At 54.4% G+C, this 16,919-nt stretch overlaps 4 protein-coding genes across 4 annotated transcripts in view; 2 read left to right on the top strand and 2 right to left on the bottom strand.

Annotated features, from left to right (window-relative positions):
* Window positions 1-246: 246 nt before the first annotated feature.
* On the bottom strand, window positions 247-1,686 carry GMORB2_7281 (small glutamine-rich tetratricopeptide repeat-containing protein alpha; the record flags this gene model as incomplete). Its single annotated transcript, XM_035469246.1, has 3 exons — window positions 247-328; window positions 395-1,386; window positions 1,669-1,686. 3 exons carry the CDS (start codon window positions 1,684-1,686, stop codon window positions 247-249), a joined length of 1,092 nt encoding a protein of 363 aa, XP_035320941.1.
* Window positions 1,687-2,018: 332 nt separating this feature from the next.
* Window positions 2,019-3,600, bottom strand: GMORB2_7282 (Zinc finger, C3HC4 type (RING finger); the record flags this gene model as incomplete). The annotated part of the gene is made up of 2 exons (XM_035469247.1): window positions 2,019-2,918; window positions 3,001-3,600. The coding sequence occupies 2 exons, from the start codon at window positions 3,598-3,600 to the stop codon at window positions 2,019-2,021; spliced, it is 1,500 nt and encodes a 499-aa protein (XP_035320942.1).
* A 4,437-nt stretch (window positions 3,601-8,037) lies between these two features.
* Window positions 8,038-9,766, top strand: GMORB2_7283 (galactokinase; the record flags this gene model as incomplete). The annotated part of the gene is made up of 2 exons (XM_035469248.1): window positions 8,038-8,672; window positions 8,815-9,766. The coding sequence occupies 2 exons, from the start codon at window positions 8,038-8,040 to the stop codon at window positions 9,764-9,766; spliced, it is 1,587 nt and encodes a 528-aa protein (XP_035320943.1).
* A 2,290-nt stretch (window positions 9,767-12,056) lies between these two features.
* Window positions 12,057-16,919, top strand: part of GMORB2_7284 (ZnF C2H2) — a gene marked incomplete at both ends in the record, with an annotated part of 11,504 nt that continues 6,641 nt past the window's right edge. The window contains 2 exons of the mRNA XM_035469249.1: window positions 12,057-13,626; window positions 14,952-15,066. Coding sequence (XP_035320944.1) covers window positions 12,057-13,626; window positions 14,952-15,066 — 1,685 coding nt within the window. The remainder of the gene's footprint in view (window positions 13,627-14,951; window positions 15,067-16,919) is intronic.

Raw genomic sequence — 16,919 nt, forward strand, 5'->3', positions numbered from 1 at the left:
CCCAACCCCCCAGGCATATGGAGGGCATGGCGTATGATTGCTTATAGTTTTCTTCAAATATAATCTTCATTTTTTTTTCAATGTACTTGTCCTATTTTTTTTTTTTCATCCACATAGTTCTTTCTTCATCTTATGCGATTTGAATGTAGTCTTTTCTAAGACAGAAAAGACATTGCTTGTTTTTTTAATAAAAAAATCATTGTATACTATCATGAATGGTGTACGACGAATGAAGAAAAGACATGCTTAGTTGCTACCACTGTTGCTGTTGTTGTTGTTGTTGTTACCACCGGGAGCGCCGCCGCCACCGCCCATCATGTTCCGTGCCCTGCAACTCTGTCAGTATACTTTTTTTTTTGGGTTACTCCCTCTTGGTTGCTTGCTTGTTACTTACATCTCAGCAATAGCAGGGTCGGACATGAGGCTGCTCATATCGGGTAAGCCGCCGCCACCACCGCCGCCGCCGCCAAACTGATTGGCCATGTCGCGAATACGCGGGTTGCTCATGAGGTTGTTCAACATGTCCGGGTTAGACATGAGGCTCTGAGCCATGTTGGCAAACATCGGGTTGCTCATGATGGAGCTGAGGTCGGGCATGCCGCCGCCGCCGCCTCCAGCACCACCTCCACCAAACATGGAGGCCAGGCTGCCGAAATCAGGCATACCGCCGGCACCGGCGCCAGCGCCGGGCGAGGACCGTGAGAGGTTGTCGTTGGCGCTGGAGGCGTCGAGCTCGTCGACGCGACGCTTGGCAGTCTCGTAGCCCTTCTTCATGGCATCGGAGCCGCCGTTTCCCTCATGCTCGATGCCCTGGGCGTAGGCCTCCATGGCACCGCGGGGGTCGCCGAGGGCGAAGCGGGCGAGGCCTAGACGGGACCAGGCCTTTGTGTACGACGGGTCGATGAGGACGGCGGCGTCGGCGTCGGACCGAGCGGACGAGTGGTCCTTTGCGGCCGAGTGGGCGGCCGCGCGGTTGGAAAGGTAGACGGCGTTGCGGGGGTGGAGGTCCAGGGCGCGGGTGTAGAAGTCGATGGCGGACTGGTAGTCCTTCTGCGCCATGGCGGCGTTGCCCTTTGACTTCAAGGCCTCGGCCTCCTTCTTCTGCTCGTCCGTCGGGCCATCGGAGCCGTTGTTGGATGCCGAGGCCCCGCCCTTCGAGTTCTGCTTGAGCTTCTCGTACACAGAGTATATCTGAACCAGGTTCTGCGTGCCCACGGCCGCGCTGAGAGCGTCCTTGTCGGTGGGGTCCACCTTGAAGCTCTCGGCTATGCAGTTGATCGCCACGTCGATCGAGTCCTTGTCGTCCGAAGTCAAGGTGCCGTCCTCGACGGAGGTTGAGAGGAAGTCGCAGATGGCCAGGGCCAGGCGCTGCTTGGATGTTTGGGACTGCCCGGGGGGGGGGGGGGGGGGGGGGAGGGGAGTTACAAGGTCAGCCTTTTTATTATTATTCTTATCTGAGAACACAAGGTAGGATAATGGGAGGGGTGGAAGGGTGCTTATTACCATGATGACAGCGGGTCGGTACCTCGGAAGGAAAAAAAACCAGGTACAAGAGGCGGATGGAGGATGAGGTATGGAGGGTGATGATGAAGAACTGGCGATGCCCCGCTATCAGGAGAATCGGGTTGTTGTCGACTTTAGGGAGGGGTCCCTCGCAGATTGCAGCACTGGAACATTCTGGGGCATGTTGGAAGGGTCAGAGTGGAACACCCCCAAGTCAAAGGATGCTACCCTGCACTAGCATTCTTAAAGAGGTAATAATACAACAAAAGAAGAATAGTAAAAAAAAAAATTTTAAATTTTTAAATATATATATATGTATGTATATATATTTATAAAAAATATCTCTCGAATCAATGTACTAATGTTTATCTACTCAACCAGCATTAGCAGCAGTACTCTTTTAGGAAAGTCTGACAGTATCCTACAGTTGAAAAAAGAACCGGAAGCCAAAAGAGACCAAAAACTCCGTCCTATGCTCTACTACTCTTTGTCTTGTACGCACACCCATTCACTCACTACTCTCTGTCTACATGTCTCCTCGGCCTGTCAACATTACGCACCCTGCGATTCTCCATGGCGGCCACCTTGCGATGCTTGGCATACAGCCGAATCACATCCCTCATGACCACGTACAGGCAGCCGCCCACTAGGCTGCGACCCCACTGCTGCTGGAGCAGTCCCGGCTTCTGACGGGCCCAGACGCGCGATGAAGTCGGCAGCGACCCGGACGATGACGACGACACCCATGATCTGGGGAGCATGAGTCGCAGAGCCTCGCCCATGGCAAACGAGATGCCCGGGATTATGAGGGCGCTGACCAGGGCGTTGGACACATTGGATAGGATGGTACCCAGCCCGGGCCGGTTAGCCGGTGGGGCCGGCGGTACCTCGTGGCCGTGCTCAGGGCCTTCTTGCCGTCGTACCTGGTCCTGGTGCGGCGGGACCTGGGGAGCCGGAGCAGCCGGTTGCTGCTGGGCGCCGTCCTGCGCGTCCTCATCTTCGTCGTTCCCGATCACCAGCTCGAGGTCGAGGATCAGTTCCTCGTGGTCAGCGCGTTGACCGTCGGGACCGGCACCGTTGCCTCGACCTACACGGATGTTCTGGCCATCACCACCACCTCCTTCCTCCTCTTCCTCGGGGCCGAGAGCGTCGAGTATGCTCTGCAGGAAGCCGACGACGCCACCCTCGGCATTGCGCTCAGCCCTCAGGTTACGCTGGTCCACATCGCCACCCTGGGGCTCGACGACGGGAAGACCCAGGATCCGGCGGTTGAGCCTGATCTCGTAGGGCTGGACAAACTCGCGCCAGAGGTTCCAGTAGACAGAGCGGATGTAAGGGAAGACGGCGATTGCGAGCTGGGGGGAGGGGGGCCACGAGGCAAAGTGTTCGTCGCGCATAACGTGGTAGATACCGTACTGTCATGTAAAATCCACGTCAGCTTCCCAGGCGCTTGAGTGCAGAGAGTGAGAGAGAGGGAGGGAGGGAAGGGGAGCATACCATAGAGGCCATGGGGACAAATATTCTGTTCCCGAGACGCGGCATGAGCTGGCTGATGAGCAGGGTGGGGGCAATGTTCATGAGGACGATGGCGCTCCCGACGCGTGACATCTTGAGGGACCTGACAGGCAGGCCGCGACGGTCGAGCACCTCGGAGCCGAGCATGAAGTCGATGAGGGCGTCGCCGCCGGCAAACAGCCACATGGCCATGGCCCCGTACATCTGCGAGCTGAACTGGATGCCGAGAGAGACGCCGGTGAAGAGGAAGAGAGGACTGGCGCGCGTGAACCGGGCGCTGACGGCCTCGGCCAGCGACACGACAGGGTCCCAGGGCCCCTCGAGGCTGATGGGCGACTTACAGACCGGGCACTTGAGGGGCTTCCCGGAGCGCTCGCAGTCCGTCACCCACGACAGGATGCAGTCCTGGTGAGCCTCGAGCGTGCACGGGCACGGGTCGACCCACGAGTCGGGTGCGTCAGACGCATCCTGATCCGTAAGGCAGATGAAGCACCGTCTAGGCGCGTCGAGGTGTCGCCGCGGCGGCGGCTGCTGCGATGCTTGGAGCGCGTCGAGGGCCATGACCGGTCCTCCCGATGCCATGACGGCGGAGGGCTCAGCACAGCTTGGGTGAGGTTGGATTGCAGGGGGGGGGAAGAGGGGGGAAGGGGGGGGGTTCGAGTGAGAGGGAGAAGGGGAAGCTTATAGTAATGTCATGTTAAGATGAAGTCAGACGGCTTCCTCTTGGTCTTCAGACTCTGCCTACCTCTCCAGGAGGGAAGAAGAACAGCTGTGCGACAGTGGATAGAAGAGGCAGCGCGTCAATGTCAAGGTGGCGAGATGGTGGGAGGGGGGAGGAGCTAGGAACGACGGATCCGTTGGGCCGCTGACATCAGTGACGACGGATCACACTGGTTTCAGCTACCGGGGTTTTACCGATGAGGTAGGAGCAATAAGAACTCTCTCTCTCCATGTTCACATTCACTTCTATACCCATCACGCCTCGGGGATAATTTTATTGAATCTCTCAATACTTCACTTCCTCACTGGCCCCTCGCCGGCCCCCTTACAGCTCCTTCATTCGGATGGCCCTTCCTCTCCAGCCATCTGTTGGTGTCGGGCCAAGGCACCTCTTCTCCTGGACAACATGCCGGTAAAGCTGTCGACGCAACGCATACATCCGTATATGTATTCGTATATACAGAGAGACGTATGGGGAGAGGTAGGGGGAGAGACAGTGTGCGAAAAGAACCCCCCCCCAATCGCTCCGGACTCATCATCCTTTCCCTCCGTCCTTGATAAACTCCCCCTTCGGTGCGGTTATTGGATAAAAGTAGCTGCATGCATGTAATACCACCCAAGACGCCGTCATCATCTTGTCCTTTGACTCTCCCATTCGCGCGGGGCGGGGCCTCGATATTGACTTCAGACTCTATACGGCGATGCTGATCGTCCATCGGCTACAGTATAGACCGGAACCCGTCATCATTGCCTTCCAACTCAAAGTAGACAGACTTCACAGAGTCTGATATGTATGCTCGCAGGTTCAGAAGAGGAGAACATGGACGATGCAGTGCTTGTTCAGGATGTATTGCCCTCTTAACCAAAACAGCAGTTCTGCATCGGAGGTGGCAGTACGGAAACTCGACAGTCGCTTCCAGCTCAACGATGCCTGTTGAATGTCCACGATTCGATCCATGCAATCAATCCTCCAGACACGCCAACCTGCCGAACCAGCCCGTCATGGATCCAACGCACCGCTGCCCTATACCGCGTCCTCCACCACCGCCATACTCTCCTCTCGGACGAGACACGCTCGATCCAGTCATCCGATCCTCCAGACGGCCAACCTCCGAGACAATGCCACCAACTTACCGTCCCAGCAGCGCTCCACCACCTTACGTCCCTTTCGAAGAAGACACGCTCAGCAACCAGGGGAACGGTTTGGAGGAAAAGCCGAAGGTATGGCAACAGGTCCTCTATCATCTCCAGGGCTTGACTTTACTTGCCATGTCCCTCGTGTTTCTTGCTCTAGAGATTGAGTATCCGAGGAGGGTTCCCGGCGGAGAGTACAATGAGAGCTTGTGAGTGTTTCCCTGTATTCGCCCTCTCTCTTTACATATCCACAATATCTCTCTATTCTTCTTTTTTTGTTTTTTTTTGACTCTTCATCTTTTTGTCTACAAATTTGGACCCCTCCCCTTGGCCAAAAAAAAAACAATCTGACAGAACGTGTTGGTACAACACAGAGTCTGCAGCAGAGTCTGCATGCTAGGGGTAGTAGTCTACATTATCTCCCTCGTAGCCCTATGCACGGGGGTCCCCTTCCCCGTGACCAGTCTCATCCTCAGCACGGGCACCTGCTCTGCCTCGTCCGTACTCTTCGGCGTCATGGCCATGATCCGATACGGCAGCCTGGCAAAAACCCAGTCAAGGACGGCAGACGACCTCCTCTTCTCGTCTGCCTGCTTCATCGGGTCCATATGTATAGCCGTGCTGTGCACATTGCGCATGCTGGTCACCGATCTGCCCCTCCTAGGAAGGATTTGCCGCGACGCAACCTTGGTTATCAGACATAGCTTCTGGCGCCCCTGTCGGATGGCCTCGTCGACCATGGAGACCTGCAAGACGAGTATATCGGCGGCGGGGCGGTGGATGAGGTGGGCTGCTGTCAGTCTATGCGCAGAGGAGACTTGGCTATCTCTCTCCGCGTCCACGGGATCCTGTTTCCGGAGGGCATTTGCGTGCCTGCGCAGAAGAAGAGGCGTCGATGGTGATTCCGGTGGGTGTCAGATGGTCTGAACCGGAGGCATCCCCAGATTAATATTCAGAGAGCGGGAGGCAAGATGGACAGCACGTAATAGACGTATGCAGACCAAGACTGTCTACATTACCCACAATAGCAATGGAAGAAGAAGGGAGAGAAGAGGCTGACGTCAACCTTTGCAGCGTCGCATCTGATAGCAAAGTGGGGACGATGCAATCCCACGCATTCTGCAGGGCTGCTGACCAAGTCATTCTCACGAGTCGGACAGGTTTTCTGATGCCAAGATATGCATTGTTTTCACGATGAGCAGGTTCACGAGTAAGTTTGTTTTTATGTCTCGCATATTCTCTCTCGTGTACCACAGGCAGAAACAATCGAGAGGATGCACATGTTACGGTCCCCGCATACATCCACCGCCACTGATATCACTCTTCCCTCATGATCCGTGTCGTCGTCTTCATCGTCATCACATCAACTTGTTCGACCGGCTGGCAGTCCTGTCTCGTTGCATCTTTCAGCAGCAAGCAATTTATTTCTAGTTCCGACAGGGAGAGCGTTAGTTTCACGAAGCAGGCGGGGGGGGAGGGGGGGGTTGAGACAGTCAGGTGGGGCAAGTAGGAGTAGGAGGGGGGGGGGGAGGCATAGGGAGTAGAAGAACATACGCAGCTGGCGCAAGAGCAGGAAGACCCGCAGTTGCAGGTGCCAGAAGAGGAGCAGCCGCAGTCACCAGCCATTGTCAAGATTTTGGTTTGGGGGTTGTTTGTTGTTGATTGTCGTTGCGTTGTGGTCTGAGGAGGTGGAAGTCGGGTGATTGTCGTACGGAGCTTTGGTTGGAGAGTGGGAAAAAGAGGGTTGGGGGAGGGAGAGAGGAGGGGCGATGAGTTATATATACTTAGGAGCTGTCAAGTAATACATATACGACCGATATTACTACTGGTCTTCTCCTCAACGACTACACGAATAGCACTCGGCATAATATCGTTTCCGTATCAAAATGGCCCACTTGGTGGTGGTGGTGGCGACGAGAGTCCAATCTACTCGTTACGACCTACGACGTACCGTACCATACATCGTACTCGTACGTATCCTGCGACCCTCTTTGCCTCCTCTTCCCCTCCTCTGCACCTCCTACCCCTCGATCAGAGATTTCCGAGCCTAGTCTAGTGTGCTGTGTCTGTTCCCACTAGACGGCGTTTAATCGTAGGTAGAGTGTACTGAGAGCAGTAAGCACTCCATCTCTCCCGTGCTCTCTCGTGCTACAGCCTATAGGTACACGTAGTCTGTCGAATACATGCTACTTACTATACAGTCCTGCCTGTACCGGTCAAGACTATGCCGGAAATCAGCACTGAAGACTGACGAGTATGCGGGACATTGGCCGTCTAACCCCCACATTTGACTCCTCCTTTCAGATTCAGGCCCGCCGCAGATGAGATGCCGACTTCCGGGTAGAGCACGGCCACGCTGAGAGAGTTGTACAGATCATCATGCTCGTAGGCTTGGGGGCAAGAGATGTGTTGAGGGACCCATCGCATGAGAAACGACATGCACAGGGTTCAGCTAGCAAGGGAAACCTCAACACTTGGTAGCGGTTAGATCAACACCCTCTCCGTGTCCATTCAGCTTGTTGACGTCTGGTTGATGTAATGTCATAGAGCCTGGAGGCACATGCACAGAGTGATACGTGCTACGTGTTGTGCTACTGGTATTATTCGTAACATAGCGATCAGCACATCACCTGTACAGTATATCAGTCACGATATTGGTTCTGAAGATTTGGGGGGGGAGAGGAAGGGGGGGGGCTATGGAGATCAATAGAAGAGACTACATGTAGGCTGTAGCCTTGATAGTTTGATGTTTGCTCGGTTCTTCTCACCGACTCAGCTCAACCTCTCTATGCTTCTACATCCAACTTCCCTTCAACCTGAGCATCTCGCTTGATACTGTTCCGCTCCCTCTTACCCACAAGTTACCTCGACGCCTTCGAATCTACAACGTAGCATCAGTACAATCGTCACCAGACATCATGTGAACGAGGGGCAGTGCGGGGCACCCACATGCGATGGGGTGACCTAAGTAAATACTGAATACAGGCTAATACTGGGGAAAGAGTGAGACGGAGCAACAGTTGACTCTTTCACAACAACAAACACCTGTTTCTCTTCTGTCGATTCGATCACAAGCTGTTTCCATTGACGGTATACAAGGCAAGTCCTCATCACTCTCTCTAGGACCGAAAAGAAGAAGAAAGCCCGCCTTCGACGCCGCCAGACATGTCTTCCGCCATCGTCCCCCACGCCGACGCCCTTTCAGACATATACCCCCCCTCCGCCCTTGCGACCCAAGGCCCACGATGGAACGCCCTGGTGTCCAAGTTCACGAGTGAATTCGGCCGCGCGCCGACCTTCATCTCCCGGTCGCCCGGCCGCGTCAACATCATAGGCGAGCACATAGACTACTCCCTGTACGCCTGTCTTCCCATGGCCATAACCGCCGACGCCCTGCTCGCCGTGTCCGCCTCGGCCGCGGCGTCCCCCGACGGTTTTCGCGTGCGTATCCGTAACGTTCAGGGCGACAAGTTCCCCCCCAACGAGTTCACCGTCCCCTTCGGCGGCGACGTCGACATCGACTCCACCATCTTTGAGTGGACAAACTACTTCAAGAGCGGGTTGTTGGGTGCGCTGGGCCCGCTGCGACGCAGAAAGGGTGCCGGATATGAGCCCGTCGACATGGACATCGTCATGGACGGGAATGTGCCCGTCGGCGGTGGCCTGAGCTCCAGCGCCGCCTTCACCACAGCTAGTGCCCTCGCTGTCATGGTGGCTAACGGTGAGACCGACATCGATAAGAAGGAGCTTACCGAGCTCGCCATTGTCAGCGAGAGAGCGGTTGGTGTCAATTCCGGGGGGTTCGTTTTTGCTCTCTCTCTCTCTCCCTCTCTCTCTCCCTCTCCCTCTACACATGCACTGTTCCCCCGTCGGTTTCCCTTCTACATCGATTCTACGACATCTACTCTTTCCTTTCCACGCATCATGTACTGACGGGAGCAGCCTCGACCAAGCAGCCTCAGTACTCTCGCAGCAAGGTTCAGCCCTGTTCGTATCCTTCACGCCACGCCTCGATGCCCGACCAGTCAAGTTCCCCCCGACGCGACCGGAGCTGTGCTTCTTGATTGCCCAGTCGTTCGTGACGTCCAACAAGCGCGTGACGGGGCCGGTGCAGTACAACCTGCGCGTGGTGGAGTGCAGCTTTGCAGCGGCGTACCTGAACGCGGTGCTCTGCGGCGGCGGCGGCAACGCGGCGTCGCCGCTCGAGGCCGACGCCGGTCCCCTGGGCATCTCCCTGCAGGGATTCCACCAGGCGTACTTTGCGCGGCAGCGCGGGGCCGACACGGGTGCGCCGCGCTCGCTCCGGAAGGAAGACGAGCTGGAGCGACTCATCGAGCTGACCGAGTCGACGCTCACTCAGGAGGACGGCTACACCATGGAAGAGGTGGCGTCGAAGCTGGGCACGACGACGACGGAGCTGGAGAAGCGCTTCACGTCGCGGTGCCCCGTGCGCGCCGAGCGCTTCAAGCTCCGCCAGCGCGCGCTCCACGTCTTCTCCGAGGCCCTGCGCGTGCTGCGCTTCCTCTCGCTGCTCGAGAGCCCCCTGCACACCGGAGCCACAGACACCAGCGTCTTCGCCCACTCCCTCGGCGATCTGATGAACCAGACGCAGGACTCGTGCCGCGACCTGTACGAGTGCAGCTGTCCCGAGCTCGACGACATATGTCGCATCGCGCGCGACGCCGGCGCGTACGGGAGCCGTCTCACCGGCGCAGGCTGGGGCGGCTGCTCCGTCCACCTCGTTCCTGCCGACCGGGTCGACGACGTCCAGAAGGCCCTGCAGCGCGACTACTACGCCAAGCGGGAGCTTACCGACGAGCAGAAGGGGCAGGCCATCGTTGTCAGCAGACCGGGCAGTGGCAGTGCTATCTATACTGTCGGGAAGGACGTGTAGCAGTGCGGACGGAGCGAGAAACCCTCGTGTGGGGCATATCTGTACCATCGGCAGCGAGCGAAGCGAGAAGTAGAGACCCTCGGTGGGGCTGCCGGAGGCAATCCATTACTTGGATTGAATCTACACAAACGGTCGCGAGCGAAGCGCGGAGGGGAAAGAGAAAACCCGCCGGTAAGGCTACCGGGGGGGGTATATATCAGTTGCTGTGTGTTGAATAATATCTATAGAACGCGGTGCACCGACGAACCCCCCATCTTTTTTTGATACTCTGTGTTTACTTTGATATCGCCCTCCGGTATTGCCTGCGGTAGCCCTGCTGGTTTTTTTTTTTTTCCACTTCTCGCTTCGCTCGCTCGAAAGTGAGGGCCGGGGCGAAGGAGTGGGACGTGGGTAGACGTGGGGTTAAGATATTCGGGTTGATTGAGGGTAATGGCACGGCAGAAGGGGCACGATGATTTTAACTCTATCGAGTTTCTACGACGTAATAATCAGATAATACCCGCGAGTAATGGGAAGTGTCCGATATAATCTGTACAATCGCAGATGAGTTGCCAGCAGTACATGTACGAGTGCAGCTCGGAAGAGGGAGAGGCGAATCTATTACATATCGGTATTTGTCTCCATTACTCGGTATGGGGTAACGGGTGACGGACCAGTGTTTGCCGTCTGGGGGATCCGCCTGGGGATGGGCGAGAACAATGGGGGGGGGGGGGGGGGGGGTATGGGAATTGAACGGAGAGGATGGAGAGGATGGAGTGGATGGAGTGGATGAAGTTGACGATGGTTTTCGATGATGGTTGATGTTGGCAGTAAACGTCAGATAAACTTCAGCATCGATCAGCAGATGAATACCCATTCATGATACGGATTACGGTAGAGTGCGTTGCGGAAGAGTGAGTTTATGGGAAGGATGAGAACGGTGGATGGGGGCTTAGTCACGTGATTTATGAAACTGTTGACTAATATTTTCATCTGGGACAGAGATAAGAACAACACCAACGATTCAAGGACGAGATATATCCGATGCTTGTGATAAAGGAAAACGGGCGAGAGAATAAAGGAAAAAGAGGAATAAGTTCCAGTGATTATTATGCAAGCAGAAGAAGGAAAATAGAGGGAAGAAGAGGAAAATGAGACTCTATACCCTATCCTCTCCATATTCCCATACTTTCCCCCATCTGTATCGACTCTTTACCCTCTCCCCCCGTCCTCCATATCCATTACTCTGCACTATTGCCAACCATATCTATCTCACGTATCAGCTGCCTTTGCCTCCCCCGCCCTCACCATCTCCCTCTTTTCCTCTTTCCTTCCTTCCAGCCGCACACACAGCCCCCAAATAAACTTGGGGGACAGACAAACACAGGGCCCCCCCCCCCCCCCTCCCTCCAATTCTCTTGACGTGTGTAGTCATACGTATTATTATTATTATTATTCCTACTACTGTTAGTACTGTACCTCGCCGTGGGTTGGCTCTTTCCCTTGTTCCTTTGTTTTCCATTTCGCCTCACCACACCGCGGGAGACAAGAGACAGAAGAGATCATCATCGAGTCCACGACTGCCATAGTATCGTCAACTCCCTCCGCTCTCCGAGGATCGCGTCTCAATACAAAAAATATTCCGTCCATCGAGAGGGACCACCCCCCCCCCTCCCCCCATAGCGGTGACGACACACTCCACTGCTCCCTCCCCGATGGAGACGAACCCCTGGGATAACCATTCCGGTGGGATTGGGATGCACCACCAACACCAACATCAGCAAGAGCACAATGGAAATGGGAGTAATACCATGTCGGCATCGTCGTCGTCGTCATCGTTGCCACCGTCATTGGCAAATCCTGGAATGGAAGACCTCGATCGCCAGCTTGTTCGACAGCTCATGAACAAGTATACGCTCGAGGGGCTCGCCAGGTTGATTCAAGAGGAGAATCAGTCGGCTATGTCGCGTACGTTTTTGTCTTTTGTTTTTTCTGCCTTTTCTCTGATATATTATTCCTATCGTAACACAAATAATCTTTCTCTACCCTCGCGCTCTCTCTCTGTATCAAGACTGTGTTGCTTTGGGACCGTTTTTTCTTTTCTTTTATGTGTACATGTACATGCTGCGTACCTGCCATCTCTGCTTGATGAACTGACCTGGCCCTCGCAGACGCAGATACTGCTTCCGTCCTCACAACAAGTACCTACTCATCCGTCAGATCCGACGATGCCCCCAGCCTATTCGACTCGGCCAGCAGCGTCCACACGGCGTCAGACGCCTCGTCGGCCCGCGGGAGCATAATATCCAACATGTCGGCTCGAACAGCCAAGCTGCTGGGACGCAAGAGCAGCAGCAGCCACACCGCCGTCACGTCGGGCATGGCAGGCAGCAGCAGGAGCAGCAGCAGCAACGTCCGCCAGCAGCTCGACCACAGACAGAGCACCGAAACGCTCCCCGACGACGACGCAGCCTCGGTCCTGACGACCAACTCGGCCAAGCAAAAGGGGACGTTCATGTGCGGCTTCTGCAGGGAGGAAGGCATCCGCAAGACGTGCACGCGCAAGAACGACCTGAAGCGCCACATGGAGGACTTCCACAGCATGAACGCCCTCTGGTTCTGCGGCCAGAACGGGTGCGGCATGGTCTTTGACTGGCCGACCGTGTACAAGACCCATCTGAAGACGGCCCATGGCGGGTCGCGCGTCGTGCCGGAGGACGTCAAGGTCACGCTGTGTCCCCAGACCGTCTTCGCCTGCGGCTTCGACCGGTGCATACAGGTCTTCGAGTCGTCCTCGGACGCCGACGCGCCTGCCACCTTCAAAGAGTACGTCGCCCACGTCGTCAAGCACTTTGACGACGGCGGCGGCGGCGGCGGCGGCGGCAGTGGCCAGCCTCAGTGGTCGTACTCGACGCGTCTGCGCAACCTGCTCCGCCAGTCGGCCGTCCTCAACGCCTGGGCAGACACCTACCCCGACGCCGACTCGCGGGATCTCCGCTGGCAGCCGCAGACGACGGGCGTGCTGCGCAAGCTGCTCGAGACGAGACACGTCCTCCCCCGCAACGTCGGGCTGCTTGTCCGGTACGCTTATGCGCTGGGATCTGACCAGCCTGACCCGTCGACCCTGTCCGATATCCACCAGGTCTTTCGTATACCCGTCAGCGAAGAATGCCAGCTGCAGATCCCGGGACACCGGACGATGCGTCAACCATCACCCATGATACATCAGCAGCAGCAGCAGCAGCAGCATACGCCGCAGCACGAGCACCAGCAGCACCAGCAGCACCAGCAGCACCAGCACCAGCAACAACAGATGATGCGGCATCAAGCTCCGCAAACCCCGCAACAGCCCGAGCAGGACCAATTCTCGTTCAAGATCTCCCGCGGAAATAATCCCCACCCCCACCTAGCGCACTACTACGCCACCCAGAGACGAACGTTCCAGACCAAGCCGCCCGTACGAGCAGGTCGATCGGCAAGACCGCCCATGCTATCTCAGCATCAGCAAAACTTCCCCCAACAATCACAGCCACAGTTGCCACCTCAGCAGGCCATGTTCAACCCTAACAATATGGGTCACGGTCATGGCATGTGGCAGCAGCAGCAGCAGCAGCCATATCGTCAGATGATGACGCTCTCTGACAAGGGCATCATAGCGGATGATCTGCGCAGCCTGAGATCCATGGCTAGCACGAGCAGCGGTGGTAGTAACGGAAATGCTCACCAGAATCAGCATCACGTTGATGTGGACATGGCAGATGCGCACATGATGGATCTGACGGCGTATAACATGTCTCGCATATCAGCCGCTACAGCGTATTCTGTCGATGTCGGGTTGCAGAGTCCGGCTTCTGAGGGGGATTGTGTCAAGATGGAGGGACGTCCGAGAGGGGGGGGGGACTTGTGTTTTGAGTAGTAGTGATTTTTTTCTTTCTTCTCTTTCTTCTTGTTCTCTTCTCTCTCTTATCCTCTTCCTCGTCTCATCTCCTTACTCATCCCTTGCTCTTCTTCTCACTCTCTTCACATTCCTTTGACGTCCTCTTTCATCCTGTCCTCTCTCTCTCTCTCTCTCCCTCTCTCTCTCTCTCCCTCTCTCTCTCTCCCTCTCTCTCTCTGTCGTTTTTTCTTGTTTTTGTTTTTGTCGTTGTTCTCATATTGTTTTACTGTCTTCTCAGTTCCTTGATATCGTATGGTTGGGATTCAGGAGTACTAGATATACAAGGATAGAGCATCTCTTCTTGGCATTGGGTGCAGTCAGCAGTATACACACACACACACACAGATGGAGTACAGATGCAGATACAGATAGCGTAGATACCCTAGATGAATTCATCTGTTCTTTTTTTTCCCCTTCTTTTTCTGTTGGTCTCGTCTTTACTTCCTTTATCGTCACCTTACGATATCACAGGTGCATCAGCTCCTTCTTCCAGGAAGAGCCTTTGCGTTTGTGATGATCGATATCTGTATCGTTCTAGGATGACTCTCATCGTGATAGTTATATGTGAGTATGTTTGTCAGGTCATCCTGAGACAACAACCTCGGTCCCGGATTATCCCTTCTTCCGGTTGCATTTGGCTGTTTGATGCAAACACAAACATTTTCATCTTTTTATCATCATCTCCTTTTTCCCCTCTTCTTTCTCTCTCTGGTATCAGAAGACTATATGGTTACTTCTCTCCATCTTATTTCTGCTGTCCGTACGGAGTAGTCTCCGTACAATCATGTAGGCACATATATGAGACAAAGGGGCCCCCCCCCCCTCCTCCCTTTCTCCCCCACCAGTTCAGCATGCTCGGGATGTTCCCTCAACTCGATTTCAAGGGAAGCTGGTAGAACTGTTCCCCCCCCCCCGGGTTTATGGTGGACGGGTGAACTATTGCAATCAACTGCTATATAGCATTAACTGCTATACAGCACAGGTTATCAGAGACGACTTGAGACAGGCCAAAAAAATAAATAAATCCAATTACGTACGTACAAGTGTATAGACTGTTTCGCCCATGACGCTAAACAAGGATGTATATTAACAATGACAAGGGAGGAGGGGTTAAGATGGCAACGCGTATTATGAGCTGCAAGCAATATTACGACTTGGGACTATGGGACCATGGGACTCTCTGGCTTTAGGTAATATTAAGATTACACACGTTGACAGCTAGTAATATGAGGGTTGTACATGTACTGCTGCCGCATGACCTATATACAGATTACTCTCTCGGTACAGATCACGACTACTTGTACAATCAGGCAGCACGAGTACGAGTGACATGGTTCAACTTCTCAACGCAGATGGGGTACACACTCCCTACTCGTCGGACTCGGTAGGTTCGTAAATAACATTAATAAGATACGAGCAATATCATAGCGAGAGCGAGGACGGATAAACAGTGGACCTGAGCCCTGCAACGGGTAGAACTGGCGCCCCCCTCTCCCCGTGGCATCCGGTACATCGTCTCTGGCCGTCAACGTTGGCACGTTTTGTTTCAGATCAGAATATGTCTAGGGCTCCGAAGAGAGACACGAGCTGCGGTCAAGTGCAGCGCAGTGCAGCGCAGGTCATGCATGCATTGCCATGCACCCGAGTGTTGATGAAGTGAGCGAGACAATATAGACAAGAGGAAGAGGAAGAAAAAGAGGAGAGAAAAAGAAGAGAAGAAAAGGAACCCCTTCTCCCACACCCCCCCCCCCCCCCCCCCCCCCCCCCCCCCCCCCCCCCCCCCCCCCCTTCTCCCGATAAAAGGGTTTATTTATGGAACGGAAATATCATATATATTTAATGACTTGACTGCACATGATACGTACAGGTACCCACGAGGTCCCTCACCGATATGCATGCCATGTTCACGGTCGGGAGCGAGGGGAACGAACGGAGAAGGAGGGGGGAGAAGAAGAAGGGGAAAAGAAGAAGAAGAAAAGAAGAAAAGAAGAAGAAGGAGAAGAAAAAAAAAGGGATGAGTGGATTCTAGTCCTAGGTATATCGTACGGAGGTCATACAGGATGATGATATTACTCTCTGCCAGCACAGATGACAGACGGTGTACGACAATGCACATGGTTCAGTTGTTGCGGGACCGGGGGAGTACGATACGATGATGGTGTACAATACTACAGGTACGCTATCATCGCTCTCCCCGAAAGGATGCATGAGAGAGCATGAAAAGAGAGGAGACCAGCGCGACAGACTGATCAAGGTCACGGCCTGTACCTACCAGGGTGACGTGTGGGTTTCTACATGGGAGATCTGCACAGGAAGGACAAGGATAGAGACAAGCAACTGACGGACGGGACGGGGGACGAGGAAAAAGGGGGGAAGGGAGCGGAAGGGAGAGGAGAGAATCGATCCGATCAGTATATTATACCTTGTATATACCTGTACCTGTAATCGGTCCTCGCAGATGACGGTAACAGCAATGCAGCAAAACAGAGGGAAAAAAAAGAAAAAAGAAAAAAGCCGTGCAACCGTGACCGTTGTGGAGAAGGTGTAGGGCAGGTCATGCCCTGTATTGTATTACCCAAGATGCAATCTGTACCGGGTATCAAGTATCAGCACACACACGATGTACTCGTATGTAATCTGTACTCGGTACTCGTAGTCTCCCGTACGGATATCACTGAATGCCCATGACCACATGATACATGATACATACCGACACAGTGTAAGAGAGGCACGGCAGCCCAGCAAACACGAGATGATACAAGTGCAGCAGCTGCGCATCCCACAAATCAGCGATCGATACGAGAAGAAGAGATTTTTCTTTTTTCGGGGGGGGGGGGGGGGGGGGAGGGGAGTCTGTCAAGGGGACCGAGCCAATCAAGATGGTGAGAGAAAGAAAGAAAGAAATCGGTCGTTGATCGTTTGTCTTTTACATCGGAGCAACAACAATAACAACAACAACAACAACAGTCTATGTGACTGCGGCAGTATTATGCAGTGCGGAGTATAGACATGCGGAGTACAGATATGCAGAGTATAGACATACGGAGTGGCTATCCCTAGATAGTACATAATGGGAAAGATGTATATATATATATATATATAGAGAGAGAGAGAGAGAGAGAGAGTGTGTGTGTGTGTGTGTGTGAGAAAGAGGGGTGGAAGTGAGGGAAAGAAAGAAAGAGACAAGAAAGAGAGAAAGAGCGGAGAGAGAGAAGGAGAGAGAGAGAGGAGAGAGAG

This window comes from Geosmithia morbida, assembly GCF_012550715.1.
Source record: "Geosmithia morbida isolate 1262 chromosome Unknown scaffold_8, whole genome shotgun sequence".
NCBI lineage: Eukaryota > Fungi > Ascomycota > Sordariomycetes > Hypocreales > Bionectriaceae > Geosmithia > Geosmithia morbida.